At 42.6% G+C, this 27,940-nt stretch overlaps 1 protein-coding gene across 1 annotated transcript in view; it reads left to right on the top strand.

Annotated features, from left to right (window-relative positions):
- Positions 1–26,062, top strand: part of LOC116752735 (kalirin-like) — a 117,692-nt gene extending 91,630 nt beyond the window's left edge. The window contains exons 18-26 of the mRNA XM_032629489.1: positions 1,949–1,976; positions 2,496–2,667; positions 3,838–3,959; positions 4,643–4,774; positions 6,298–6,462; positions 8,227–8,305; positions 14,119–14,319; positions 18,196–18,334; positions 18,892–26,062. Coding sequence (XP_032485380.1) covers positions 1,949–1,976; positions 2,496–2,667; positions 3,838–3,959; positions 4,643–4,774; positions 6,298–6,462; positions 8,227–8,305; positions 14,119–14,319; positions 18,196–18,334; positions 18,892–19,437 — 1,584 coding nt within the window. The 3' untranslated portion in view covers positions 19,438–26,062. The remainder of the gene's footprint in view (positions 1–1,948; positions 1,977–2,495; positions 2,668–3,837; positions 3,960–4,642; positions 4,775–6,297; positions 6,463–8,226; positions 8,306–14,118; positions 14,320–18,195; positions 18,335–18,891) is intronic.
- Positions 26,063–27,940: the final 1,878 nt, after the last annotated feature.

The following is a 27,940-nucleotide window of genomic DNA, read 5'->3' as shown; positions in this document are numbered from 1 at the left end:
CTCCTTAGCACCTCCTACAAGTGATGCTGGACTGCCCACCGTGTGTACCGGTAGTTTAGTTAATTTTTCAACTAGAGCAACTCTTTACACTTCTCTGCCTACCATGGCCCAGGGCCTCTTCACACAGAGGCGGTTTCTAAGGTGTGGGAAAAGCAGTCGCTTTTACCAAATGCCCCATGCATCCTCCACACCCACCCCCAGGAAAGACTCGGGGGCAGGAAGTTGGTTTATCTGAGATCAGTTCCCTTGGATGGAGGGGAACTTTCAGCAGCTTTCATCAACAGGCTGCATGTTGATTCACCTGAGGCAGCTTTTAAAACTGCTGGTCCCGACCCCACTTCACACCAATTAAAACAGAATTCCTAGGCATGAGGCCCAGGCACTGGGTTTTTTTGTGTGTTTTTAAAACCACCTAGGTCAAGGATTGAAAACCGTTGATTTGAAAGCAAGCCGGGCAGTGGTGTGAGTGGCCTTTGGAGACTAGTATAGGGCACCATGATGGTCAGAATCTTGAGACACTCAGCCCCGGGACTTGGCGTTGCAAGAGTTTTCTGCAGCCTGCTTCGTGAAAAACCTGGGTGGTAGATGCAGGCAATCGGTTTGCAGAGGGGAACTCAGAGGAGGAAATATCTTTTTCCAAAGGGCTCATATGGATGCCTGTGTCAGGTAAAACCACACAGAAGCCAGGCTCACCTATGACTTGGGTAAATTGGGGAGATAAGTGTGACTGCCCCAACAAACGATTTGCAAGACACATGAGCCTCCTAGCTTCATTATGAAGGAAAGAAGAATTTTGCAAGATAAACTGTTAGAGATAAGCCCCTGCAACAATAGACCTCTTAGCAGAAGGGAGATGATTAGACTTAGATAATTTATTTAAATAGTCACTGAATACTTGTTATTTGTCAAGCATTGTGTGACATACAATATTTCATTTAATCTTCATGATAACGCTTTGTACTAGGTATTATTTATCACCATGTTACAGTGAAGGAAAGTGATGATAGTAAGTTTTTAAAAACGAAGATAAAATCACATTAAGCAAAAGAGGTAAGCCCCAGCCTCTCCTACTAGGAAGCCCAGATTTTGTTCACCCCACCCAGCTTTATGACCCAGACTGTAGGATTACAGGCAATACAAAAGATAGGAGAAAAACCAAGGCGACATCTTCTCAAGAAGGGGTAATGGCCAGTCGACTGGAAGGTCTTCCCTTCTGTAAGATCCATGGTGTCACAAAGCAGACGTTGTAGTGTGCAGAGGGCTCCAGCACGGCCTTTGCCAACCAGCCACGTGACCAGATAGGTCCCCGGGGCAGCCCAAGTCTCTGTTTCCTCAACCATGCAGCCAAAAGGGCTGTGCAGTGCTTTGCAAGTTGCCCTGTGGAGGCCTGAGCTACAGGAGCAGTTCAGTGGGGCAGGATGGACGGCTGGGACTTCCCTCTTCCCCCTTCAACCAGACAAGCTCTGCATTTAGCTGCTGGAAGGAAACCACTGGGCTGGTTAATGTCCATGACTCTTCCAGTTTAATAGATGTCAGTCGCTCTGTTTTTGAAGATTCCCGATGCTGGGAAGAATCAGTGCCATCACGATGCTTGAGTGCATATTGAGGTGGGGGAGAATGGGTTTTTATGCACAGGGCAGGGAGGAAAAGCAGGTGAGGTGACGGAGGATAACAAGGCCAGCTGTGGCCAGCCCAGCTCTGTAGTCACAGTAAACCTGCCTGGGGCCCGGGCTGCCCAGAGGGAATGTGAACAGTCAGAGCAGATGGGAAAGTAAACCAGGTGCCCTTGTTGTTACTGCAGTAGTGAAGCAGTCACAAGCCACAGGAGCTGGGCTCCACGCTTCTCGCCCCAAACTGTACTTTCCTTTTACTCACTAGGATAGAAGTCTCCCGTTCTCTTTTAGTAGTTTAGGATTTAAGCAATTTTCTGTTTCTTTGTGTTTTTCAGATCTTAAATCCAAATTTCATCCAAGAAGGTGAGTTAAAAAGTGACAGAATTGAGTACGTGGCAATTGGCTAAATAAATTACGGCAAATCCGGCACTGAGGTAGCACCTTTAAACAATGGTGATATAGTTCTCTACTTACGGACAAGGAAAATGTTTAGGATACACTGTGAGGGTGAAAAACACCACACCTTGTAATGTGTATAATGGGATCCACTTTTTGTAAGAAAATATGTGTTTATATAAAGTCTAAAATGATATATACCAGACTGTTCACAGTAACCCCTGTGTGATGTGACCATGGAGCTTTTTCTTCTCTTTTTTAATCTGTATTTCCTAATCTAATCTAAAATAAACATTTATTATTTTTTTTAATTACTCTAAAAATACTTTTTCACGGGACACAGGTGACTCTACAGAGTTAAGCTGAAGGTTATTTGAATCGTTACCCAACATGGGTGGGGAATGAGAGGGTTGTGTTATAAAATAGCTGTTTTATTCTATCTGTTCTGAACGATGCAAATTTATATCGATGTTGATTTGACCACAGTGGCGCCAGAATTCCTCGTTCCCTTAGTGGATGTGACCTGCTTGCTTGGGGACACAGTGACACTGCAGTGCAAAGTATGTGGGCGGCCAAAGCCCACCATCACCTGGAAGGGTCCAGACCAGAACATCCTTGACACTGACAACAGCTCAGCTACATACACGGTCTCCTCCTGGTAAGCTAACGTCCCCACGTCAGCAACCCCAGCACCTCAGTGCAGTACCCGGAGGCTAAGTCCGGCGTGTAGCTCCTGTTCTGGTTACTTGGTCTCTCAAGAGAAGAGGTGCCCTGGAGCCTATTCTAGCCCAGAAACTTTGTGCCCCTCGGAATCCTGTGAAACAGTGGTATACTCAATTCCTTCATTAACTAAAGCACAATTTTCTTAGAAGAAACAAAAATGACTTACTCCAAAGTGTGCAATAGAAAACAGAAAATCCAGCCACAAGCATGCTTCTCACAAAGACTATTTAACAAGTTTGGTTGGCTGCCTCCCAATTATTCTGTTAATATTTACTGTGGCTAATTAAGAACTTTCTTGCACAGAGGAAAGCCGTAGCAAGCCCTAGATGCTTAAGAAACATTTATGGAAGAAACAGCTAGGATCAAGACACTTCATCCTTTAACTTAATGTTTTTGCATGTGAAATGGGGTTCCCAGCAGAGACTCCCCGGCCAGGTCCTGAAATATCAGTGGACCCAGGGAGCTTAGCTTGAGAGTCAGTGCATGGCGAGGCTCACGAAGATCACCAGGTTTTGTGGCGACCAGTGAGGAGGGAGTAGGGCTGACTGTGACCTCTGCATTTAACCCTTTCAGAGCAGTTATTCCCCGTGATGTCCTGGACCCCAGGCTGGGACTACTGGGAAAGTTATTTAGTAGAGGAATTTGCCTTTGCTTAAGTCACTTACTTATCTTGAGGGTCCCACATGTGGAATGTGAAATACTTGAACATTTCATTCTCTTTCCATTTTCTTGTACCACTTGTTATTGATTGTGGACTGAAAATGTTTCGGGACCAAGTTGCTAGGTGGCAATGACACTAGTAATATTGGGAACCAGTGTTTGCATAGGACTTTATATATTTCAAACCACGTTCTGATTCTTATCCCATTTTACTCCTCTACTAAGCCTCATTTACAACCAACTTGAGAGATGGGCATGGCAAGAATTTTCTTCCTCTGTATGGCATTGGGGAGATGGAGAGGCAAGGTTCTCAGCCAAGTGTATAAGAAGGTAACAGAACAGGGACTAGACCTTGGTCCTAGGGACTCAGCTCAGCACCCCATATACTTTTATAGTCACTTGTCTCATTACTGGAGTCTGAAGGGCATCCTTTTCGTGTCCCTAGTGATTCCGGGGAAATCACCCTGAAAATCTGCAATCTGATGCCCCAAGACAGCGGTATTTATACCTGCATAGCAGCAAATGACCACGGCACCACATCAACGTCTGCTACCGTCAAAGTGCAAGGTACAGTCTCTTGGATAGTCAAACATTTTTTGTGCTTTCTTTTTAATATTCATTTTCTAATTCTGGTAAAATACACGTAACATAAAATTTACCGTCTTAACCAGCTTCAGGGGTACAGCTCAGTAGTGTCAAGTACGTTCACACTGTTGTGTAATCCATCTCTGGAACTCTTTGCATCTTGCAAAGCTGAAACTCTGCACCCGTTAAACAACAACTCCCCATTCCTCCCCACCCCCGGCTCCTGGAAGCCACCATTCTACTTTCTGTCTCTATGAATTTGTGTTAGTCAGACATTTTAACTGGACATTACAAGGGATCCCTGAGACCTGGGAAAGAAGAGGTACATTGTGAAAGTTCCAAAGCAAAGTTCCAGCAAATGGGAACAGAATGAATCTTTGATAAGGGCTGTCCGGGCCCTACTGTACACCTCCTAAAGCCTAGTTCTCTGACCGAGCTTTCTCTCCAGGGTGCAGCATTTAGTCCGAGGAAGAACTTCTGACAAAAAGGTATATCTCCCAGCTCTCCCTCGGGCCTAGGGAAAGGTGTGCCACTCGGTGGAGAAGGTCGTAGGAAACATTTGAGACACAGGTTAGGTGTCAGCGTTCCCTAGGTGACTTTCAGCCTTGGTGTAAAATGCCAAGTTCTGCAGAAATAGCATTTGACCCTAATTTCTGTCCCTGTAGGTGTTCCAGCGGCCCCTAACCGCCCCATTGCCCAGGAGAGAAGCTGCACCTCTGTGATTCTCCGCTGGCTGCCCCCCTCCAGCACGGGAAACTGCACTATTTCTGGTTACACTGTGGAGTACAGAGAGGAAGGTGCGCCGTCTCCCCCTGCTCTTCTTTTTCTATCTTCTCTTTCTCTTAAGGAGGGCCTTCAGAGTCATAAAACTATTTGCCTCTAAGCCTTTCATCAGCTATTCCTTCCAACTATTGTCTTCCAACTCAGCACAAAGGCCTCAGTGCCGGGCTACAGCCACCTTTGATCTCAAACACCGAGCAGGGTTTTTTGCCAGAATAATGACTCATGGCAGGTTGCAAAGCACCTTCACGTGCACTTCTCTGCTTAACCAGCCCGATCACTCAGACAGGGACCATCGGGCCCATTTTACAGATGATGAGGCTAAAGCTTAAAGAAAGTTAAGAAACACAAGGCTGGGGTTCATAAGAGGCAGAGCTGGCACGAGAACCCAGGTCTCTAGTTTGCTAATCTGTGATCTTTCTCCCAGAGAAGTAACTAGGGTGGCAAAAGCAGAGGTCTACCCCACCTCCGCCCGCCAACTTTACCCCCAGACAAACTTCAGAGACCACTATAAATATACATATATGATGACTTTTCAAATTGTTCAGTTTTTAAATTTGTTACATTTACGTGCCAAGAGTGCATACATTTCCTTAGCAGTTAGAAACAACTATTATCCAGAAGAATTAGTTGAAATGAGAAGCTGCCAGGTAGCTCTAATTGTTAAAACAAAACACCTCTCTGAACCGTGTGACGAGTCACACACCTGAATTGAAAGCAGCTGCTTGCACCTGGAACCAGAATCCTCTGTTTTACTCTCTGTTACTCTTCTTATTTTAACCCTTCTTTCTTCTCTTAAACAGGCCCTCTGCAGTTATAAAGCTGTTTATGTTTGCCTCTTTCTTTAGCTGTTCACTGTGTCTCTCAACGCAGCACAAAGGTATCGATCGATGCTGAGCTGAGAGACGTATCTCTCCAAGCCTGTATTTCCCTTAGCATTATTCAGGTCATAGTTTATAAGATGAACTAAGTTCTCTTGGGAAAGTTATTTAATCATTCTGAGCCTTGGTTTCTTTATCTGTAAAGTGAGATTAATCCTCCCAACCTCATAGGATTTCTGAGGATTTAAGTGAGAAGGTTAAATGAGAGAATTACGGGAAGACTCCTTCCGCAGTATTTTACATGTACCTAATGCTCCATACATGTTCATTTCCTTTCTGTTTCAATTTCCAAATGCATATTTTCTCTCACTTTGTTATTAATTCACAATATACTTTTCTGGCCTTATTAAAAATGTGCCATGTGTGCTTCTGTAAATTCTGCATGCTCTATGTCTTTTCACTCTCCCATGTGCCCATTTGAAAATGAACAGACTCTACAGGCCAGCTGCTTGCACCGCTCTCATGACGTGTTCAGTCTTTTAGGAGATTGAACCCAAACCTGCCACAGTTAGCCCACAGGCTCTCAAGGCCCGAGGCAGTGACCACAACTGTCCCTTGAATGGAATGTGTCACTTTTCCTTTCTTTGTTTGCTGAAGGTCTTTGAAACAATGTGCCTCTGGCCTTTCCTCTTTCCTTCTCCTCGGAAACTGTGCCCTAGGTTCCCAGGCCTGGCAGCAGTCGGTAGCGTCGACCTTGGACACTTACCTTGTCATTGAGGACCTCAGTCCTGGGAGTCCTTATCAGTTCAGAGTCAGTGCCAGTAACCCCTGGGGGATCAGCCTTCCCAGCGAGCCCTCAGAGTTCGTGCGACTTCCAGAATACGGTGAGTCCCAGCCATGCCCAGTACCCCAGGCGATACAGACAAGACACCTGGCCGACTGTCACATACTGGCACTGGCTGCCCACTGGCAGTGTCAATAGGCCACTGAGCTAGAGGTGACGTGGATTTGCTTGTCGGCTTCTGCCAAGTAGCATTTCAGAGGCCTCACAAAGGGTGTTTCCGTAAGGTACAGGGCTCAAGTTAGAGCTGCCACCCATGTCTACCCTGGGCCTGCCAGGTTCCCGGGCACCTGTGTGCGTCTCCAGGGACCAAGAGGGGCAGACAGGGGCCGTGAGTCACATGGATGCTACCAACCCTCTTCTGAGACAGGAACACCGAGCCACCTCTTCCCTGGGAACCCCTGCCGGCCTAAGTGTACCTCAGCCCCACTCACCAATTTAAAACGGGGAGAGGAAAGCAACCTGCCTGAAGGATTTGAGTCAAAATGAGGATTCAATAGTTTCTCCACCCCCAACCCTCCCAGAATGTCTTGTTTCAACATGGATATGTTTTTACGTAGATGTGTTGAATAACTAAGATACGCATTTAACTAGCTGCACATGAGTATTTTACAAACGTTGTTCTTATTTTGCCCCCCTATTCATTAGCTCATCAAGCCACCTTGGTCCCTGGGACATTTTGTAAGAGGAAACTTGTTAACCTAAAGAAATCTCCAAATAGCAAGGTTTGGGGCAGTGCAGGGCAGTGGACTGTGTATGTTGGGGCAGGGAGAGGTCACTGTAGTTAAAAGACAGTGAACCTGTGTCTTGGGGTTAAGGGCATCCTGGAGTCTCAAGAGGAGCTGTGGACCCTCTAGGGCCCCGGGCTGCAGCCCCGCTCCCGTGGTTAGCTCCGGAAATGCTCCCCAGGCCTCTCCCCACTGCCAGCCCGGTTCAGCTCTGCTCCCAGGGGCCTGTGACTCACTGGGAAACCTTGGCCCCAGTTCTCTATTTCCTGAGAACTCAATATGGGTAAGCCATGTCCAGGCTCAGCCCAGCTGTGCTCTGGGCAGCCTGAGGTGACCGGGGTCAAAAGAGACGTGCTGCAGGCTTGACTACTCTTCTCCCAGGCCACTGCCTAAATCCCGCCCAGGGATGACCGCTGCTTTTTGTGAGCCTTGCTCCCCAGCAGTCAACACAGATAGATATTGGTGTGCGTGCTTGTGTGTGTGTGTGTGTGTGTGTGTGTGTGTTTGTAAATCATTGCCAGGGAATTAATGCATCATACAAGGTAATACCACCGAAGATTTGGGGTTAGGCTAAATCACTCAATACACCAGATAAGCTCATTCATGCTGAGAACAAAGGAGTGAGAAAGCAGTTTTTAGAATGTTTGGAGCACCTTCGTTTCCTTTTCCCCTTGGCCATATAACTCTTCCCCTTTCCTCTCTGCTGCAACCTCCCTGCAGCCCTGATTCTCACTGGCTTTTCTAGGCCTTTCAAAGTGTTTTTCTTTCTCCCTTTTAATTTTTTCTAGCAGATTTCTATTTGACAACATCCGGAAGTTACATTTCTGATGGTCCGGAGTTTTCCCTTCGTTTATGGAGATGGTACAGGGAGTCTGACTCTGTCATGTCAGTTTCCCCTTGGATAATATTTTTTTAAGATAACATTTCAGAGAATTGTGGCATTTTCCCACTGAGTTAGATTCCATATTTAGTCATGAGAATTGCTTTCGGGGTGATGCTGGGGCTTTTCTGTTAACCTGTTCATTATTCTTAATATGGCTTTTTCTCAATGTTACAAATGGATTCTTTCTCTTCCAAAGACGCTGCGGCTGATGGTACCACCATTTCTTGGAAGGAAAATTTTGATTCAGCTTATACGGAGCTGAATGAAATTGGAAGGTAATAACCCAGTTTTCTGTTCCTTTATTCATGAACACTTAAAAACATCACATGATAATAACGACTTCTTGTTTTGTGTTTCTTTCCCTAAGTGCATTTTCTCTATACTAAGAAAAAACTAGAGTATTTATGTGTGTTTTCTATGGTTCTTTTTCTAACTGCTTACATTAAAGTTCTCAGCCTTTCTACTTTTCTAATATAAGAATTTAAGGCTCAGTCATTTCTTCAAAGTACAATTTTAGCTAAATCCTGAGTTCTGATATGTGGCATTTTCATTATTCAGTTCTAGGTATTTTTCCTTCAACTATGATTCTTTTCTTTGACCCAACTGTAGAACTGTTTTAAAATTTCCAAATGTATGAGATTTTAAAAAATTGTCTTCTTACTACTGATTTCTAATTTAATTGCTTTGTGGTTGGAGAATTTGGTCTACATGGTACTGATTCCTTGATTTTTGTTGGGACTTGCTTTGTGAGTACTATATGGTCAATTTTCATAAGAAGTTCCATGTGTTCTTCAGAAGACTACATAAGCACTAATTGTTGGATACAGGTCTCTCTGTCTCTCTTTTGGTTAGAAAAATGTGTCCTCAAAAATGAAAAAGGATAGAAATGTGACTTTTAACAGAATAGTGAAAAATAATGTATCACCTGTCTCACAAAATCGTTGATGGGAAGGTTTTACATGCCTGTGAGGTATTGGTCTCCAGGAGGTCTAGGTGAGAGAATGTGGGTAGATCTTACAAGTCACCCACCCTCCTGTGATGTGTAAATAAAAGAGCACTCCCTAGCAACGGGCCATTAGCATCCTCTCCATCTCTGATTGATGGCTCTCAATGAACGGTAAAATTTCCTACGTGGTTGTGACAGAGGTTGTGGAGAGAGCAAAAATGTTCATTATTCCCATTTCTTAGGCAGGAGTAACAATGTAATTCACTGCCTTTTGTTACAGCTCCTTTCATCAAAAACCAGCTTTAGCTCTACTTTCCTATCTTCTTTGTGTAGCCAAACAGAAAAGATAAAGCCAGTGGAAATTTACATGGTGATGATGACGATGATGATGAAGCTTTTTGAGTAATATAGTATTCTGGATACCATGCAGATAGTATACAAAAGTTATTTAAGCTAATCCTTACAAGACCATGAGGTAGTGTTTGAGTAGATTTCCAGTAAAGGAAACTCAGGTTCAGGAGGTCAAGTAACTTTCTCAAAATCCCACAACTAGTACGTGTAGAACCAGGATTCAAACCCTGGGCTACCTGCCTTTAAGCCTGTGCTTGTTTTACTAATATATGTTGTTTCTCATCATAGCAGTTTTTGTCAAAAATAAGTTCTAGTAGTTGAAATCTAGTTTTCTCCATGATATTAAAGTTTGTGAAGCTACATATGACCCCAATAATAAGCAAATCAAATCCCCATCTGGTTCTAAATGAAATTGGTTCCACCACCTGGATGTACCGGTTAATTCCTCCCCAAGGCCTGTATTTGCTGTTGATAGCCATAGGCTAAGGCATGTTTTACATAGAAGAGATGGACGTTTTGATATTTCTTAAGGGGAAATCAATTTTCTGATCTGTTCCAAGCAATTGATTTTTTTTTTGATTTCATCTCCAATAACCTGAAGCTTTCCCTCTCTCCCAAGTATCGTCTTCATCTTTTTAGAAGATCCTTTAAAATGCTATATATTAACAGAATGGAAATAAAACATATAGATACTTACATGAGATACATAAAAGATATCTGTGCCAGGGCCATGTAAGTGAGTCAGCTTTCTCCATCACACCTAAACCTAAAATTCTAGATCTATATGACTATCTTGTTAAAAATAGGTCTCCAGTAATAAGTATTACAAAAAACAAAAAAGAAATAGCTTCACTCCTATAGCCCATCCATAGAAGCAAAGAGCACCTGAGCATGGCATACTTAACCAGAAATAAACTATATAGGCACCATTGCAGCTTAAAGAAGCCAAAGACTTATCCCTTGGGAATGCTACCTGGTTACCTGTACAGGATCCAAAAAGGTGGCGGTACCAGGCCTCCAGGTAAGGATGGCAGGTTGAATACAGGCATCCATTTTCATTCCCTCCTGAGACTTCACTGAATCTACAGTAAAGGATTTTTTTTACGCAGGCACGTAAAGATGAGGACACTGGAAGAAGAGATAGCAAGTATTAGAAGCAGAAAAAGAGGTGAAAGTGACCAATGACTGAGAGACCTGAGAAACTCAGTCCAAGTCAGTTATGGGGTCAAGTGAGAGCCAGTGTAAGTTTTGCAGCAGAATTCCCAGAAGGCTCAGGTGTTGGAAGCATCCAGTACCTCTGGAAATATGTGTAAAGAAGATGCTAAAATTGGAAGGTTGTCTGAACCTTGTGTGAGAAGAAGTTGTGGCTCCAGACCTCCTCCCCAGCTTCAGGTGGCTGTGTGATTGTCCTTCCCAATCAAGGAAAAGACTGGAGATTTATCCCCTGGAAAGGGTGAAACAGAGTGCCTCTGTTCTCAGGGACACCAGCCCAACTGAGGGCAATGGAGCCATACTCCAAACAGGGCCACTGTGAGAATATATAAATGCTAGATTCTGAGGACCCCTGCTGTCCTACCCACCAGGCCTCCAGAGGTGGACAGCCAGGGCCTCACCTTCCAGGCAGAAAGTAGGAGGGTCTTTCTCTGGAGAATCTGACCAGCTCAAGAGGAAAGACTTAACGATACTGACTCTGGAGTTTCCCCTGACAAAACAGTCCATTCAGATCACCCTACAGTGAAGGTCGAGTTGACAGGCTCCACCCACACACGCAGAGCTTCCAAACAGCTTTTTAGTCCCCAGCTTTTAAAATGAGCCAACTTCTGATGCTGGCCAAGATGGAGTAAGCCCATTGTAGCCTTTCTCTCCCACTGGCTACAACTAGAATCCGTGGATGAAATACAGATAGCAGCTATCTGAGCATTCTGAAAAGTAAGTAACAGAGAGATTGGGGAGGGAAGTTAACACCTGAAAAAAGACAAGGACAGTGGCAGTGAGTTTTCTGAGTTATTATGTTCTGAGGGGTTTTTTTGTGTTTTTTGTTTTTTCTCCTGATCTCTTAGCTTTAACCCAAGGGTGGGCTAAGTCAGTGAACTGTGCAGCAGGCACAGAGAGCACAATCTCCAAGAGAAATCCATCTTTATGGCCAGAAGACAGGAAGAGAGCAGGGAGATTCCTATTTTTTCCCCTTTCTTCTTTCTCTCTCTCTCTTTTTTTTTTTTTTTTTTTTGCGGTACGCAGACCTCTCACTGTTGCGGCCTCTCCTGTTGTGGAACACAGGCTCCGGACGTGCAGGCTCAGCGGCCATAGCTCATGGGCGTAGCCGCTCCGCGGCATGTGGGATCTTCCCGGACCGGGGCACGAACCTGTGTCCCCTGCATCGGCAGGCGGACTCTCAACCACTGCGCCACCGGGGAAGCCCCTCTCTTACTCTTTTACCCACAAGGGCATTCATGTGGAAGTGTATGAGGATGCCAGAGGCTAAAACTCGACAGAATCCCATATTTCTGGCCAGCGGAACTACAGAAAGTGTCCATTTGAGCTAAAGAATATGGGAGAAATCTCAGTGAGGAGAGAGCTAAATATTTTTATAAGAATCATATGCAAAGGATTAGGAATAATAATGCTTTGAACATTAACAGTTAACATCATCAATCACACTAGAAGTTAGAAGGCAATAGAATAATTCCTTCAAAAATTTTTTCAACCTAGAATTATACCCAGAGAAACTAACAATCAAATATCAATGTAGAATAAGCATGTTTTAGATATGCAAATCTCAAACAACTTATTTCCCATGCACTCTTTTTCAGAAAAGATTGAAGAATGCATTTTACCACAAAAAGGAAGAACAGTCATAGTTTACTAGAGGTTTAACTGTGACCAACACTGACATAGTTGCAATAATGGAAACACTGAATATTGATTACAATATAATTCTCTTGGGGGGACAGGGGATGGGAAAAGTGGTTATGTGATGGGAACAAAGGAAGGAAAGAGACTAAAATCTCATCTTCTATAGTGGGATGTCAACAGATAATAACTAAAACTGAAAAATCAAGAAATAGCCATACAAAACATACTATATTTAGAGTCATAGAAGTAAATACCTAAATAATCAGCAAAATACACTGAAGTGATATATTAAACTACCTCTAGAGGAAGAAAAATGGGGACGGGTGGAGGAAGAGGCACTATCGTTTTTAATAAGAAACTTTGTTAAAGCTAATTGACTTTTCAAACCATGGGGATGCATAACTTTGATGCACACAAAATATATTTTAAAAATTAAGGTAGCAGTACCTTGACATAACCACTAATCCAGGAGATCTCTCCTCAGCAATCAGTTGTTTTCCTGTATCCAAAGTCCTCTGGAAGGAGGTGACCTATAATAAACAAACAAGAGAGGGCGCTGTTAAAACGCAGAATGGTAGTTTATTGATGGATGATGTAAAACAGAGCTGCCAGTTTGACCAAATACTTGTTCACTATGCCAAGAATGATGTCTTACATGTAATAGGCATTTGATTAATATTTGTCTAATACTTGCTTTATTAATTAGGGCTTTCTCTTCTTTGGGGAAAATCTATAGTAAAAAAAGAAATTATTATTATCAGGAAGTTGCTTGGTGAACACAGAGCCAGGTCAAGGCGTCTGTTGGACAATCTTAGTAGCGGCCATGGTGTCTGATGCTTTCGTTTCCGCTAGAGGAGTGGACTGCCCTTTGGACTGCTCATTCCTCTGCTCTTGGGTCAGGGCACCTCATGAACAGGCTTTGGGTGATGCTGCCTTATCACCTCTTTGACCCTCCCTCTCTCTGCTTCCATTGCTGACCAGTTTCTCCATCTATCTCACTCTCTTACTACCTTCCATAGGCCTGCAGGGGAGTCTGGGAACCATTCTGTCTATTTCAGCTATAGTTAATTTTGTTAGATACAAAAGTGGCATGGTGGTTATATATTTTCAAATGTCCTTGTCAACTAGAGATGCAAACCAAGTATTTATGCAAGAAATAACATGCACTTGGGCTTCCCTGGTGGCGCAGTGGTTGAGAGTCCACCTGCCGATGCAGGGGACACGGGTTCGTGCCCCGGTCCGGGAAGAACCCACATGCCGCGGAGCGGCTGGGCCCGTGAGCCATGGCCGCTGAGCCTGCGCGTCCAGAGCCTGTGCTCCGCAACGGGAGAGGCCACAACAGTGAGAGGCCCGCGTACTGCAAAAAAAAAAAAAAACACTCCAGAAAAAAAAGGGCAGGAGGTGGGAAAAGAATAGATGAAAGGTTGGCAAAACGTTGATAATTGTTGAAGCTGGCTGCTGGGTACACAGAAGATCTGTTCTACTATTCTCTCTACTTTTGTGTATATTGGAAATTTTGGGTAACAGAAGGATCATAAATATAAAATAAAATGAAAAAATTTCCTCTTCAGAAAATGATTTGAAATTACCATAAAGCAGAATTCCTCCTTCTTTAACATTGTCACTGTAATATTTTATAGAAATATATTCTGTTCAGAAAAGAAAACTGAACCTGTGGTTGATGTTCAAAATGACAGAAAAATATATTGACTAAAAATATTATTTAGTTTTTTGCATCTCAAATAACCCTAAAATGCTAAGAAAGGAAAGATGGCTTTTCTGAATGATAACATTATAATTAAAAGTACAGAAAAGTAGATTCCTAATAAAATGTTACTGTCTAATCACTTCAGATAAAACTTCTCATATCCTTCAATAAAATGATACCTAGTTCATTGAGGAATCTTGGCAAAACACTTTCTTCCTTTTGTTTTCCAGAGGCCGGTTCTCCATAGTAAAGAAGTGCATTCACAAAGCTACTCGCAAAGATGTCGCTGTGAAATTTGTTAGCAAAAAAATGAAGAAAAAAGAACAGGCTGCCCACGAGGCTGCCCTACTTCAGCACCTGCAGCATCCCCAATACATCACTCTCCATGACACCTATGAGTCCCCCACTTCCTACATCCTGATTTTGGAACTGTAAGTACAGGCGTCATCTCTCGAAGGTGGTCCCCAGCTATTTGGGTAATTTCTTGCCCACAATTAATGGAAATGGCAGTTACATTTCATACAATGTCTTCTAGTTTACAGAGTGTTGTATGTAACATGCACTCTCCCCTCCACTGTATAAAAATGTTATTCCCATTTTATAGATCAGAAAGTCAAGGATAAGGAAGATCATTAAAAGTAGCTCCTTAGGGCTTCCCTGGTGGCGCAGCGGTTGAGAGTCCACCTGCCGATGCAGGGGACACAGGTTTGTGCCCCGGTCCGGGAAGATCCCACATGCCGTGGAGCGGCTGGGCCCGTGAGCCATGGCTGCTGAGCCTGCGCATCCGGAGCCTGTGCTCCGCAATGGGAGAGGCCACAACAGTGAGAGGCCCACGTACGGCAATAAAAAAAGTAGCTCCTTAAAACTATGAAATGGAGAAGCTGGGACTTGAACCCACATCTCTCTCACTCCAGTTTTCATCTTCTTTCTCTTATGGACTCTTGGGCTGGGCAGGAGTTTAGGAAAAGCTTATGGACAATGGGCTTATTGACAGGGGTGGAGTTGAAATAAAGAGAGGGGTTTGTGCATCTATCCACTGCCATAGCATCCCCAATCTACCACCCAAGAAATTCCTTTAAGGGTAGAATCTTACCCTCAAAACCTTCCACTCATTCCAGATTTTCTAGGGACTCAGGCAGCCATATACTTGGGGCTACGTACTGGGCCCCAGAATAGACCAATAAGGTCACATCCTTCCCACTTCTTCCCCAGGCTAAGAACAGAGATCGTGCTCTGTGGTTTAGGGAGATCTTACAGAGGCCAAAGAGAACGATCTTTTCAGAAGTATGGAGCCCTCGTAGAAATGTTGTCTGATTGGTGCTCATGAGGCCCTGCGCCTGGAGAGGAGATAGACATTTACACCGAAGACCAGTGCTGTGTCTGGCTCCACATGAACCTACGTTCCGTGGAGAAGCACCTCCCTTTACACCTTTCAACTGTCATTTTAGTCTTGCTCTTGTGTGCTTGTTAGTCTAGGTGTGTGTGGGGGGGAGGGAGGGGTTTGAAGCAGTAACTTTCTGTAAATTTATTTATGATGAAAAACAGAAAGCCAAAATGCAAACATCTTAGGCTACATTTTTTAACTGGTTGAAAAGAAACAAGAGGAGACAAAACCATCACTGTTAGTAATTGTAATCCTTTTGTGATACTTAACTTTCTATAGCTGTGTAGTAGCTGGTAAGTTGTCACTTTGTTTTTCTTTTTTTTCAATTGATAAAAATAAGTTTAATTTATATGCACATTAACCACTTACTCTGACCTCATGCTTTACTATTTAGTCCAGTTCTTTTTTTTTTTAATTTTTATTGGAGTATAGTTAAGATTGTCACTTTGGATTTCATAAATACGTTTACAAACAGCCTTTCATAAGAGCTTCCTAACTCAAAAGGTACATTCTGTTGACAGTGAACTATGTTTGTTTACAAGTGACAACATGTTGTACTTGAGTTCCAATAAAAAGTATTGTCACTTGTGTATCAACCAAGGTGGTACAGCAGACCCAGAACCTTTGCCTCTTCAGACTTGTCAATTACCATTGTGAGGGAAGGTGTTGACTACCAGGCTGCCACAGAGTAATGGAAAGAAGCTGTTCTTGGCATGGAGAACCTGGGCTCTAATTCCAGCTCTGTGATTTGGGACAGTGTACTTAGTTTCCTGGGCCTCAGGGTCCTTATCTGTGATTTCTGAAGATGTTTCCACTTCTCAGAGATGTTGCAGGGATTAACTGAGATGAATATTGCATTTACTGAGCACTCACTATGTGCCACCCACTGTGTAGACCTGGGCCTGGGTGGCAGGAACAAAGATGAAACGTTATATTTCTTTCTTTCTTTCTTTCTTTCTTTCTTTTTTTTTTTTTTTTGCGGTACGTGGGCCTCTCACTGTTGTGGCCTCTCCCGTTGCGGAGCACAGGCTCCGGACGCACAGGCTCAGCGGCCATGGCTCATGGGCCCAGCCACTCCGCAGCATGTGGGATCTTCCCGGGCCAGGGCACGAACCCGTGTCCCCTGCATCTACAGGCGGACTCTCAACCACTGCGCCACCAGGGAGGCCCTAAATGTTATATTTCTTGCCCTTGAGGAGTTAGAAGTCTAATGAGAAAGTCCATAGGTAAATGAATGATTTCAGCATAGCCTGGTAAATGCATATTTTGGAGAGAGTTGTGTGAGAACATAGAGAGGGGCTTGGCTGGACTTGAGGTTCAGGGAAGATTTGTGGAGAGGCAGTACCTGAGCTAAACCCTGGTTATGCCATGACTGTGGGTACCCCTTTGGTGGCCATCTAACTTGCTGGTAGAGCTTTTCTCTACCAGGCAACTGAGGTTCTGATTCCCTAGTCTAGGGAGGGACCTGGGCATCTGCATTATCTAAGCGCTCTAAGGATGAACTTGGTGGCTGAGACTTTCTGGTCTCAGAGTAGAGCTACTGTTAACTTCTCCCTAAAACGCTCTAAGAAGTTCAGGGGGCTGCATCTAACAAGCCCAGTCCTACTCCACTCCGTGCTCACCACCCCTCTCCCACCCTGGCAGGGTCAGAGGAAGGCAAAGGAGGCCTTCATGGGACCTAGCCTTTAATCCTGTCAAGGAAAGTGGGAGAAGAGAACAAGTTTGTGGGAAGGAACAAGCTAGAGAAGAGAATGGAAACTTGGCAGGGGGATGCCAGCTGTGTTCAAACGTAGTTTCTGACTCTGGCTCAGGCTCCTCTGCCTGGGCCTTTCCTGGGGATGGGCCTCAATGGCCCAAAATGCATATTAGAGACCAGCTGCCTGAAATCTGGTCACTCCCTGCTAAAGAGGGCCCAGAGAGCCTGAAAAGTGTTGCCATTTATTGCACACTTGCTATTGCTACCAATTATGCTTAAATGCCTCATTGTCTCACTTGACCCTTGGACAATCCTCATAATGAAATAGGTATTGTTGTCGTTACTCTAAAGATGAAGAAACCAAAACACAGGGAGTTTAAATGACTTGCTCCAAGCCACCAACCTGTTAGTGGCAGAACCAGGATTTGAATCCAGGTCTGGCTGGCCCCTTGTACCAGGCTTTCAGATATAGTTTTTAAGGTTGGAAAGTTGCCCAAGCGGGATGGGTTTCAAAAGGGGGGTCAAGAATGCCAAGATCAGGGCTTCCCTGGTGGCGCAGTGGTTGAGAGTCCGCCTGCCGATGCAGGGGACGCGGGTTCGTGCCCCGGTCTGGGAAGATCCCACATGCCGCGGAGCGGCTGGGCCCGTGAGCCATGGCCGCTGAGCCTGCGCGTCCGGAGCCTGTGCTCCGCAACAGGAGAGGCCACAACAGTGAGAGGCCCACATACCGCAAAAAAAAAAAAAAAAAAGAATGTCAAGATCAAACTTTGCCTAGTTTCTATTTTTCCCCAACTAAAAATTGACAAGTAAAAGTTATTTGCAAGACATATATGAGGTTCCTTGAAGCCACCAGATTCCAGTTATTCAGACAATTGCAAGATCTCTGTCTCCCTCCTTTCTCTGTTTTGCAATCTAATCTCTCTTAAAGGGGTGTCAGACCTTTTTCCTTGTGAGCAGTTTCAAAAGTTAATGAACATAATGTGTCTTAAGGTTATACAGATTTCTTCCCTGAAACGTGCATGTATCTATCTATCTATCTTTTTAATATAAGTTCTGAACATTGTACTAACTTTGGGCTCTAACTAAAATATGCATGTGTTGCAACATTTATCTTCATTTATAATAGGGAGTAGGAGAAATGTTAGCAAACTTACAGATTTTTGTGTGTGTTATTTTTCTGTTTTCTTTATAAACGTATTTCCTTTGCCTTTTCCTCCCTATTTTCAGGATGGATGACGGCCGACTCTTAGACTACCTTATGAATCACGATGAGCTGATGGAAGAAAAAGTAGCTTTCTACATACGAGACATCATGGAAGCCCTGCAGTACCTTCACAACTGCAGGGTTGCACATTTGGACATAAAGGTAATAAGAAGTAGCAACCCTAGCAGGGAAATCGTTAAGTCTAACCTGCCAGTCATTACCCTTGAGGGAGGTAAATTCTCATTTTATTTACTTACATTAGAATCCCTGTGAATATTAAACACAAAATGGGTTGTCACAATTTAAGTGTGTTATTTGTGAATTAGTGAGAACACTCCAGAGTCACATGGCACCTGGGGTTAGAGAAGGTAGGGAGGCTTTAACCACTTTGTCTAACTTTATAGAAGGAATCCACTAAATGTCACCATCTTTTTCAAAAAGAAGCCCCTGTTCTCCAAAATAAATAATTTATCCTTTTCTTGATTTAGTGCAGAAGTAAGGGCTAGTTAAGAAGACATGATTTCCAATGTCAAACAACTTCCCTAAAGTACCATTTAACCTCAGAGTTTAGTTCAGTTTGAATATAGGGAAAGTCCCATATACTACAGGCTTTATCAAAGAATGGCAGAACCGTGTCTGAATGGATGGAGTCCTACTGGTAGTCAAAACAGAGAGCTGAACTTGCCTTCTCTTATCCCCACCTCCTTGGATCTCTGCAGCCTGAAAACCTGCTCATTGACCTTCGGATTCCAGTGCCTCGAGTGAAGCTCATTGACTTAGAGGATGCTGTCCAGATCTCAGGTCACTTCCACATCCACCACCTGCTTGGGAACCCTGAGTTTGCTGCCCCAGAAGTGATCCAAGGCATCCCTGTGTCCCTGGGCACTGATATCTGGAGCATCGGGGTTTTGACATATGTCATGCTGAGCGGGGTCTCCCCTTTCTTGGATGAGAGCAAGGAGGAGACATGTATCAACGTATGCAGGGTGGATTTCAGCTTCCCCCATGAGTACTTCTGTGGCGTGAGCAATGCTGCCAGAGATTTCATCAATGTGATCCTACAGGAAGACTTTCGGAGGCGGCCCACGGCAGCCACCTGCCTGCAGCATCCATGGCTGCAGCCCCACAATGGCAGCTACTCCAAAATCCCCCTGGACACCTCCCGCCTGGCATGCTTCATAGAGCGCCGCAAGCACCAGAACGATGTTCGGCCTATTCCCAATGTCAAGAGCTACATTGTCAACCGGGTAAACCAAGGGACGTAGCCATCTCCCAGCCCTCGAGGTTTCACATGGAAGTGCAGTGTGAACCAAAGCAAGACTGAATGTGTCTGTAAATAATTCTGTTCATTATTTCACTCCACGCGGTTTTCCGGATTGAGAGATGTACCTCTTAAACCTCCTCAGTGATTTTTCAGGGTCTGAGCAGCAGTAAAATCACCCTAAATCCAGGGACTTTTCAGAAGGTCATCCAGAAGGGATACAGATGCAAAGAGTCACGGAAAGTATTCAAAAGAGACGCAAAGATAAGAAGAATAGCAGCTGTTATGAAATTTTAATTGCGTGTTCCAAAATGAGTGGTTAACTGGGCAAAACTTCAGCTCACTGAAGTGAGTATAAAACGTTTCCGCCTTGGCTGAAATTTTAAGCAAAAAGTTCTATTTAACAGAGATGTCATGTATGTCAACTATACTGGATTAGATTACTTAGATATAGTTTCTTAATAGGATACATGTACACATACAGTAAAATAGATCACATTCAGCTTTCGGAGTTTTATAATATAGAGATATATATGAAATCAATCATAAGTAACTTTGAGTACTCCAGTTAAGACAGTGACTTATTTACTGAAGCATTACATTGTTTTGACTAAGCACAATTAGATGTCAGGTTTTTTAGAGCATTTTATAAATCTTGTATAGAACTCTTTTACCAGAACCTGTGCATTAAGAGAAAGCAATGTTACCCTTTCGCAATCTGTGAATGAGAAGATTTTTCTCTCAGTCACAGGTATTTGACTAACCTAGGTTCTGTTTATGAAATGCTGTCCCCAGATTCACTGGCAGCTCAGAGTTCATCTGGCAGGAAAGCCTGCCAGGAAATAAGTCCAAATACAGTAAGAGGTGTGGGGCTATTTTTTATGTCTACACTTGGTTTCAAATAGGTAACAAATAAAACAGGTTCATACAAAAGTGCAAATAGAAACCTTTCCTACAGTTCCTGTGAACAACATAACAATGCTTTCTGATGTTTTCTGCCGCTGCAGAGTGCAGTCCTCCGAAAGCTGGCCTGCTTTATTTCTAACCCCTTATGGAAGTGAAGGGGTGCTTACCAAAAGGAGGCAGCCATATAGGCCTTTTAAAGGCCTGGTCCCAAGTCCTTTCTGAAGCCATGGAATAAAATCTGGTACATCACCCTAACAGAGCATTGAGTTTTAACTGTGATTGCAATATCTATCACCTCTCAGCCACCAATATTTCCCTGGGCTAAAAGGACTAATTGCACTTTGAGACCAACACTGCTTTCTGGTGTATATTCTCTGTACAAGATGATTATGAACTGCCCTTTTTTCCACTGGTGGGAAAAAAAAAATTAAACCTGGGCATTTCATGGCTTTTTCTTCCTTTCTTTCGTTTTTTTAGTTTTTGGGAAAGAGTTTTTGTTTTTGTATTTGTACGTGATCCACCCTTTGTTTCCGAGAATGTGTTTCTAAAATTGCTGTTACGCGAATGATATTTTAAAAATATAGCTTAACTGTTTGTCCAAATCAGGTTTAATGGCATCGCTTCTCTCCTGTAGTAGGATCGAGGAAAGTAAAATTGTGCAGCAGAGAAGTGCAAGCAGAAACGTTTATGAAGGATAAATAGAACTACAAACCAGTCTTAAGGAAGAGGAATGCTGGAAACTAAGCCCGAACTTTAATATATAAAAACACTTATTCCCACAGTGGAAATGTAGAATTAAAAATACTCATCATTCTTTTCCATTGGTAACAAAGTCAATTTCCTCCTCCACCCTCCACCTCATCCCATCCAAGATTATAGATTAATAAATTAGTAGAAAGTACAAGCAATAAGACTAGATAGCACTTATGTATTTTCAGGATTAACCAAATACGTGGAAACTGACTCCGACTGTATTTGTTTCCTAGTTTTCATATGGCCCTGGGTCATCAAGGCTCCCTTCCTCAGAGCTCTCTCTTGACTAACCCTTTATATTCTTCATTCAAACCCATAGGTATATACAAATACTATATGATACAATATTTTGAAATTTAAAACATATTTACTAAAAACTCTTTTAGTAAATATGTCTTCATTATAAGATACAACATAAAAGAAGAAAGCCTGGTCCCTAGGGCACATCATGGGATAGATTACAGGCACTGAGGATTCCAAATATCTGTACAGTGTGGCTTGGCAAGTTCTGTTCCATCCACTGTGGATGATGAATAAAGAGCTCCCTGCTGAGTCATTGTGAATTTTTATGACCATGTAGGAGACAAGCTGAGTTTCTGCTTGAGAAGGACAATGGTGTCCAGACCGCACAGGAGAGCGTTAATGAAGTCGTGTTGTCAGGAGGGCAGTTGACAGAGTATTAGGCAGAGCCAAAGCTTTTATACCAGGTTTTACATCAGAGTTGGGATGGTCCAGATGGGAGGTTGTTTGGAATCTCCCCCAAGTACACCTGTTGGGGAAGTGAAGAGACAGGAGAGGAGGGACAGAGAAATGAAAAGTAGTATGACTTTGTTAACTGGACCCAAATCTACAATCATTAGAGTAGAATGGATTTAATAGAGGCCCCAAAAGAAAGGGTGTATATTTTATATAGTTTGATAACTGAAGAAAACTAACAAGGAGTCATCCTATGTGCAAAGCTCCTGGTCCTTCGCAACAGGGATAAGATGATAGCATTCCTGGTTCAAGAATTCTCCATAGCAAGTTGGAAATAACAAGGAATCCCAGAAGATGGGGTTGGGAAATACACTTTAGGTTGCTCTGTGGGCAACTGTGGTGAGGGATGAAGGATTAGGAACCACTTTCTTGTACCTATTTTGACAGAGATATTTATTAATAGGATATATGTACGCATACAGTATTTGTGATAGAGAAGAGGGGAGAGACAAGGAAATAGTCCCCTTCTACTATAATTATGGTAGTTCTCGCAATCAAAACTTAACTAGGAATTAGTAAGAGTGAACTTCCAGTTGAAATGGGAAAAATAAATGTTGGTTAAGGTCACAAGTTTCTTGCTTGGCTTATATTCATTGCATAGGGTTTTGGGGGGGTTTTGTTTTGTAAGGGTGGGATGCAAAAAGAAGGAAACGATCAGGGACAACCCACAATAATTTTTCTAAGGTATAATAATTTACTTCATCTTTTATATTTGTTTCAAATTAAATAGATTTATATCCACTTACAGCTGAATGTAGGAAAATTTTTAAGAAAAAAATCATAACGTTGGAGGTGTCCTTCAGGTCTCTGACAGCCATAAACACTCTTGGGGGAGTAGAGGAAGCAGAGGAAAAGCTGGCTGCACCGCTTTGTGGTTCACAAGTCTTTATAAATAGTAGTGCCTTTCAGAGGGGAGGTTGGGAGATAAAGAAGTTCATTGTATTTAGATTGACTGATACTGCAGCATTTTTTCTTTATTTTAAAATATCTTCTAAATGAAACCATCTGAACATAGGGTGAGCCCAGGAATTCTTGAGTTTCAACCTCAGCTATTCCTGATTCGTCCTTTCTTACAGAAAGTCTTTGTTTTTTCTGCCCCAAATGTCCCCATTGTTAAAATGGGAGTTGGGGGGATAGAGGGAGGAATTAATCTCATAGGAATGTTGGGAAAATACCTTAGTTGGGATATCTAGAAAATACTTTGATTTTTTTAAAGTGCTACACACTGCCAGTGCTAAGAATTTTATCGATAGTAACTTTGAACATTCCAGGATTTCAATATTCATGTCTTTAGATACCATTTGAAAACCCATGAGATTAAATTCTATAAATTAATTTTAATTGGAAGTACTAGGTGCTCTTTGTCTGCATGTTATTTGGTCTTAGCCTGTAATTTCAATCATTTAAAAGCTTGTGTACAGAAAAAGGTTAGGAGAGCTGATGAAGTGTTTGTCAATAAACTGTTTTCTCCAGTATGTCTTATGGCAGAAGCAAAGAGTTAGATGCCCTCCAAAGCAACCGTGACACTCTTCTCAAGCTTTATGCTCTAGAAAAATTGACAGAGAAGAGCCCAAACAGCCACTTTCCTCACTGGGAGGGCAGAAGTGAGAATAAAACATTTTCTGATATCATAACTCATTTCTTCAGATTCTCACAGGTATCTATAATGAGGCAAATTAAACGTACAGGTGTAGAAATGAATTGGACTCTTATAGTTTTCAGAGGGAAAACCTTGGATTTTTTTTTTAAAGATAATTAGGCGTTTCAGGAGTAGCATATTTGCTTTTCCATAGTCTCCATGATTTAGTGCCCGTGAGTTAGTCATTACTTTTTTTTTTTTTTTTTTTGCGGTACGCGGGCCTCTCACTGTTGCGGCCTCTCCCGTTGCGGAGCACAGGCTCTGGACGCGCAGGCTCAGCGGCCATGGCTCACAGGCCCAGCCGCTCCGCGGCATGTGGGATCTTACCGGACCGGGGCACGAACCCGTGTCCCCTGCATCGGTAGGCAGACTCTCAACCACCGTGCCACCAGGGGAGCCCAGTCATTACTTTTTTCTTGCCCTGTGGAAGAGCATGGAAATTTAGATTTGTGAGAATATGAGGGAGCAAATATGTCATAAACTAGATGGTGGTTATTTCTGTGTATTAACTAAAACCTTGTCCCATGAATTTGATAGAAGAGGAAATATTTCAAACATAAGGTGTCTCTGTAGTAGGGCAAAAGTGCAAACTCACCACTTCCTTGTTCAGTTTTGAGGAATGTGGGCCTTATTTATTTCTCTCCTGTGTAGCATCTCTGTGGAGTCTGGGTTAGGCAAACATAGTATGTGGGCTTTCAGTGTATTTATTTACATTACAGTTTTTCTTAACTATTTAAAATCTAGGGATCATTTGGAAATGAATGATTAAACCCAGGTTGGAGTTAGGAAGGATAAGGTTTACCAGTTCTCCACTAAGAAAAGGGGAGCTACCACATTAATATCCATTTTCTAAAAACTATAAGGCTCTTAGTTGTTTCATTAATTCTAGAGGATTAAAAACGGCTGAAATTTGTCCATAGCATTAGACGTCTTTCATAGAGAATATTGTGCATGTGAGAAATCTATAGAACAATAGTAGAACACAGAAATAGCACAGGCCGTATTTTCTATGAAAGACATTTCTTCCTCATTTTCAGTACATGTAGAAGTTAGAGGAGAGGAAAAAACAATTACTCTACGACAAATTTTCATCTTTAAGGGACATTTATGGAAAGACTGAAATTAATACTCATGGGCTATTGTGTTTCCTGTCAGCTTATTTACTGGGAGATTCTAAAATGTTGTCAGATTTACTGTTTATTCAAATGATCAAGATTAACTGTTTATTCAGATAAATGTTATTTCAGATAGTGAGGGTGGCTGAGAAAATGGAGGGTGGTAGAAAAGAGTGCAAATGACAATTCTCAGAGTCCCGATCCTGAGGCTTAATTTAAGCAAGCGAATTTGCTAGCCCAGGAATAGCTAGTATAATAGTTCCATCAATGCCTGATTTCCGTCAAGAAATGAAGCCACATCCTGGAGTGTTATGGAGACTGTTACTGTGATGTCAAAGACTGTGGTTATGAATTTGAAGTTAACAAAACATACATCTTCTCTTACTAACTTAAGCCATATCTGTCATCTCTGTGTTTGATTTTTTTGACCCTGGTGCTTTTTCTTCTGTTTCTGCCAAACTTTGGCCTACTCTGTGGGGAAGGTGGGTAAAACTAGGAGTTAGGACAAATGTGAAGACTGTGAAAAAACCAAGCCTGTTCTTCAGAATGAGATCCTAGTCAGAGAACAGTAGTGATCAAAGCGCAAACTGTTGGAAAATATGGATATATGTACCTCTGTACATGTATATAGTGTATAATATGTATGTATATGTTATTGCTCTTATGCAGAGATCTATCCGGTTGAAGACAGCCCAGGTGTGTCAGTTTTTCTAGTAGAAAACCATCTAGGGCCATTCAGAACCATTAGGGCTGATAGGTAGAGTTAGATTCTACTCACTGGGGAATTATTTGCTGTCTTTTGAAGTCTACAAAGCCAAATGAACAAAGCTTGAAACATAGTGGGACCATCATATAGGTAATTCCTTTTACCTGGAGTCAGAAGGATCTTTATATTTGAATATTTAACAGCTGGTTTGCAAACTTCACTGGCACCGCTTGGTTTTGAGTGACCCCTCCCCACCAAGGCTTTTGAGAGTTTGGGGTGGGCATCTCTGGCCATTCAGATAAAGGGCCTTATCCGTAAGTGGACAGGTTTCCCCATAGGGACCATTATGCATATACATATACATATAAGTATGTACTTCCATCAGGCTTGTAACAATTGATTTAAAATCACTCCACAGTATTGATAAATAGCTCTATATTTTCAAGGTGCAGAAGAATTCCACAGCCTTAAGTATTTCGGTGTCTTGCTGGTCTGCCTTAAGTGTATCTTCTGGGTTTTTGGTTGTCTCATTATTTTTAAATTTTTCTGCAGTTGTTCATTTTGTATGCACACAACGTCGTTTTGTAAAGGTAGGTTGTAAATATTTTATTTGTAAGTCAAAATCACTCATGTGTGATGTAAAGTGATGACCTGCTGTCTTGTTATTATTACTACAGTAAATGTTATAAGTTATGGATGAAACTTCAAAATGTACATCTCAAGTTATGCATTCCTATAAATATACTATACTAAAGATATTATTTCTGGTGGTCTTTTGTTTTCTAATTAAAACTTCTGGTAGAAAGAAAAGAGTAATTTTTTTTGCTCTTCCTCCAAATATATGAAAGCCTTTGACAAGGTGAAAATATTGCGTTATTATTACATAACACATTTTACCCAGCATTTGGAAAGAAAGCAACAATTTTGTTGCCTGGAGAAGTATTCAAAGGCATTTCTCTATCCAAAAGTGCCAAATAAGCCTCCCTGTGTGTTGTTACCTTCATTCTGATGTTTTATTTGGCAACTTTGTTAGAAAATTGGCAGGCCATTTGGGATGGATCTCATAAGTTTACGCAACATATTGTGGACTCCAGGAATCTGGACTAGACTCTGCAGACATATCAGGCTTTGAAAGAGTCTGTGTGTGCCACCCAAGTGCAAATGAAAGTGATTCATAGTACACTGTCAGTTAGCTAGAGTGTGTGAAAACTAATAAAGGAAAATCTCATTTAAAGTGGAGTGAGGAAGCCCTGAAGGAGGAGCTTTCATGCGCACACCAGCACATACCACCCTATGCAGCTTATTTTACAGCCCTGGGCAGGAAGATGCTTACTTAACTTCCCTAGCATGAGGGTGGAGATGTTCTCCTCGCACACCAACAACGCAGCCAATAAGAAACTGCCACGACCCTGAACTCTTGATTTCCTCCAATGGACTTTCCTTCAAAGCAGCCCCTCTCAACTTCCCCTGTTTCTCTGTAAAGTAACATTCCTCGCCTTTGTTCTCCAGACTTGCCTATGTTTTGCCATAGTTTCCGTGCCTCAAACGCAATTCCTCTGCCATTCCCAAGTAAAACTCATTTTGTTGGTAAACTAACAGGCCATTTTATTCTTAAGGCTGACAAGTATTTGGGATTGAAGTATTTTGATTAGATTATTTTGCACATAAGAAGAAAAATGTTTTAACAGTGGGTTTCTATTTCATCAAGATTTTACTGCATTTATTTGAAATGAGAACTGTCAAAAGCATGGACTTCTTCACACTGGCTGGTCATCTTGCCTTCAGAGAAAACAGACAAACATAACAGAACATAGAAACATAGAAATGACTTGAGAATCGATTTTATGAGTAACAATGGTGAGTCTTATGGTTTTAAAGGTAATTATCCTTAAAGTATTGCCTTCTACCCACAATGGGAATTTCCTCTACTTTAAGGAATTTATTTGTGAATACAAAATACGCTTAGATTTTCAGGTTAGCTGGCATGATTATCCTCCTGGATAACCTTGATACCAAGGTATCAATTCATCTTCTTCTGCTCTCTTCCCTCTCTTCTTCATCTGCTATACACGTATTATGTGCCAAACACTTGTGCTACTCTAAATGGGACTAAACCCACGTTCTCCTCCAGACGCAGAGGGCCGACAGAAGAGGTAATGAACAATTACCTGCTAAGAGCTTTATAGTCCCATGTGGAAATTGCTATGACACTGACATTTGCCAAATGCCATGAAGTTAATAAAAGAATTGAGCAAAGGTCCCCGTCTTCCAGAACTTACCCTCTATTTGGAGAAAGGGGAGGGGCGGGGACAGTGGTGTTTAATAACGGGCAAATAAAGATATGCTCGCCCAAGAAGGAGAATTAAGAGGACCCTGCGCTATAAAAAGTAGGCAGGATTCATACAAATTCTCTTGAGAGTCTTGATTTTATGATCCTGGAGCCAATCTAACTATTGGGGCTTCCAAGTCCAGCGATTTCACTCACAGGCAGCGTCGGGGTAAAGTTCGCTACCACTGCCCGGAACCGGACCTGAAACCCTGAGCCCTCGCTACCTGGCACCCGGAGCTGAGCAGAGCGAGCTCTCCCAGCCGCCGGAAAAAGGGCCGGAAGAGGCGGGATTTCTCAGGTGAC

The sequence above is a fragment of the Phocoena sinus genome, chromosome 4 (genome assembly GCF_008692025.1).
Source record: "Phocoena sinus isolate mPhoSin1 chromosome 4, mPhoSin1.pri, whole genome shotgun sequence".
NCBI classification, from domain to species: domain Eukaryota; kingdom Metazoa; phylum Chordata; class Mammalia; order Artiodactyla; family Phocoenidae; genus Phocoena; species Phocoena sinus.
This window is presented reverse-complemented; position numbering and strand designations above follow the sequence as displayed.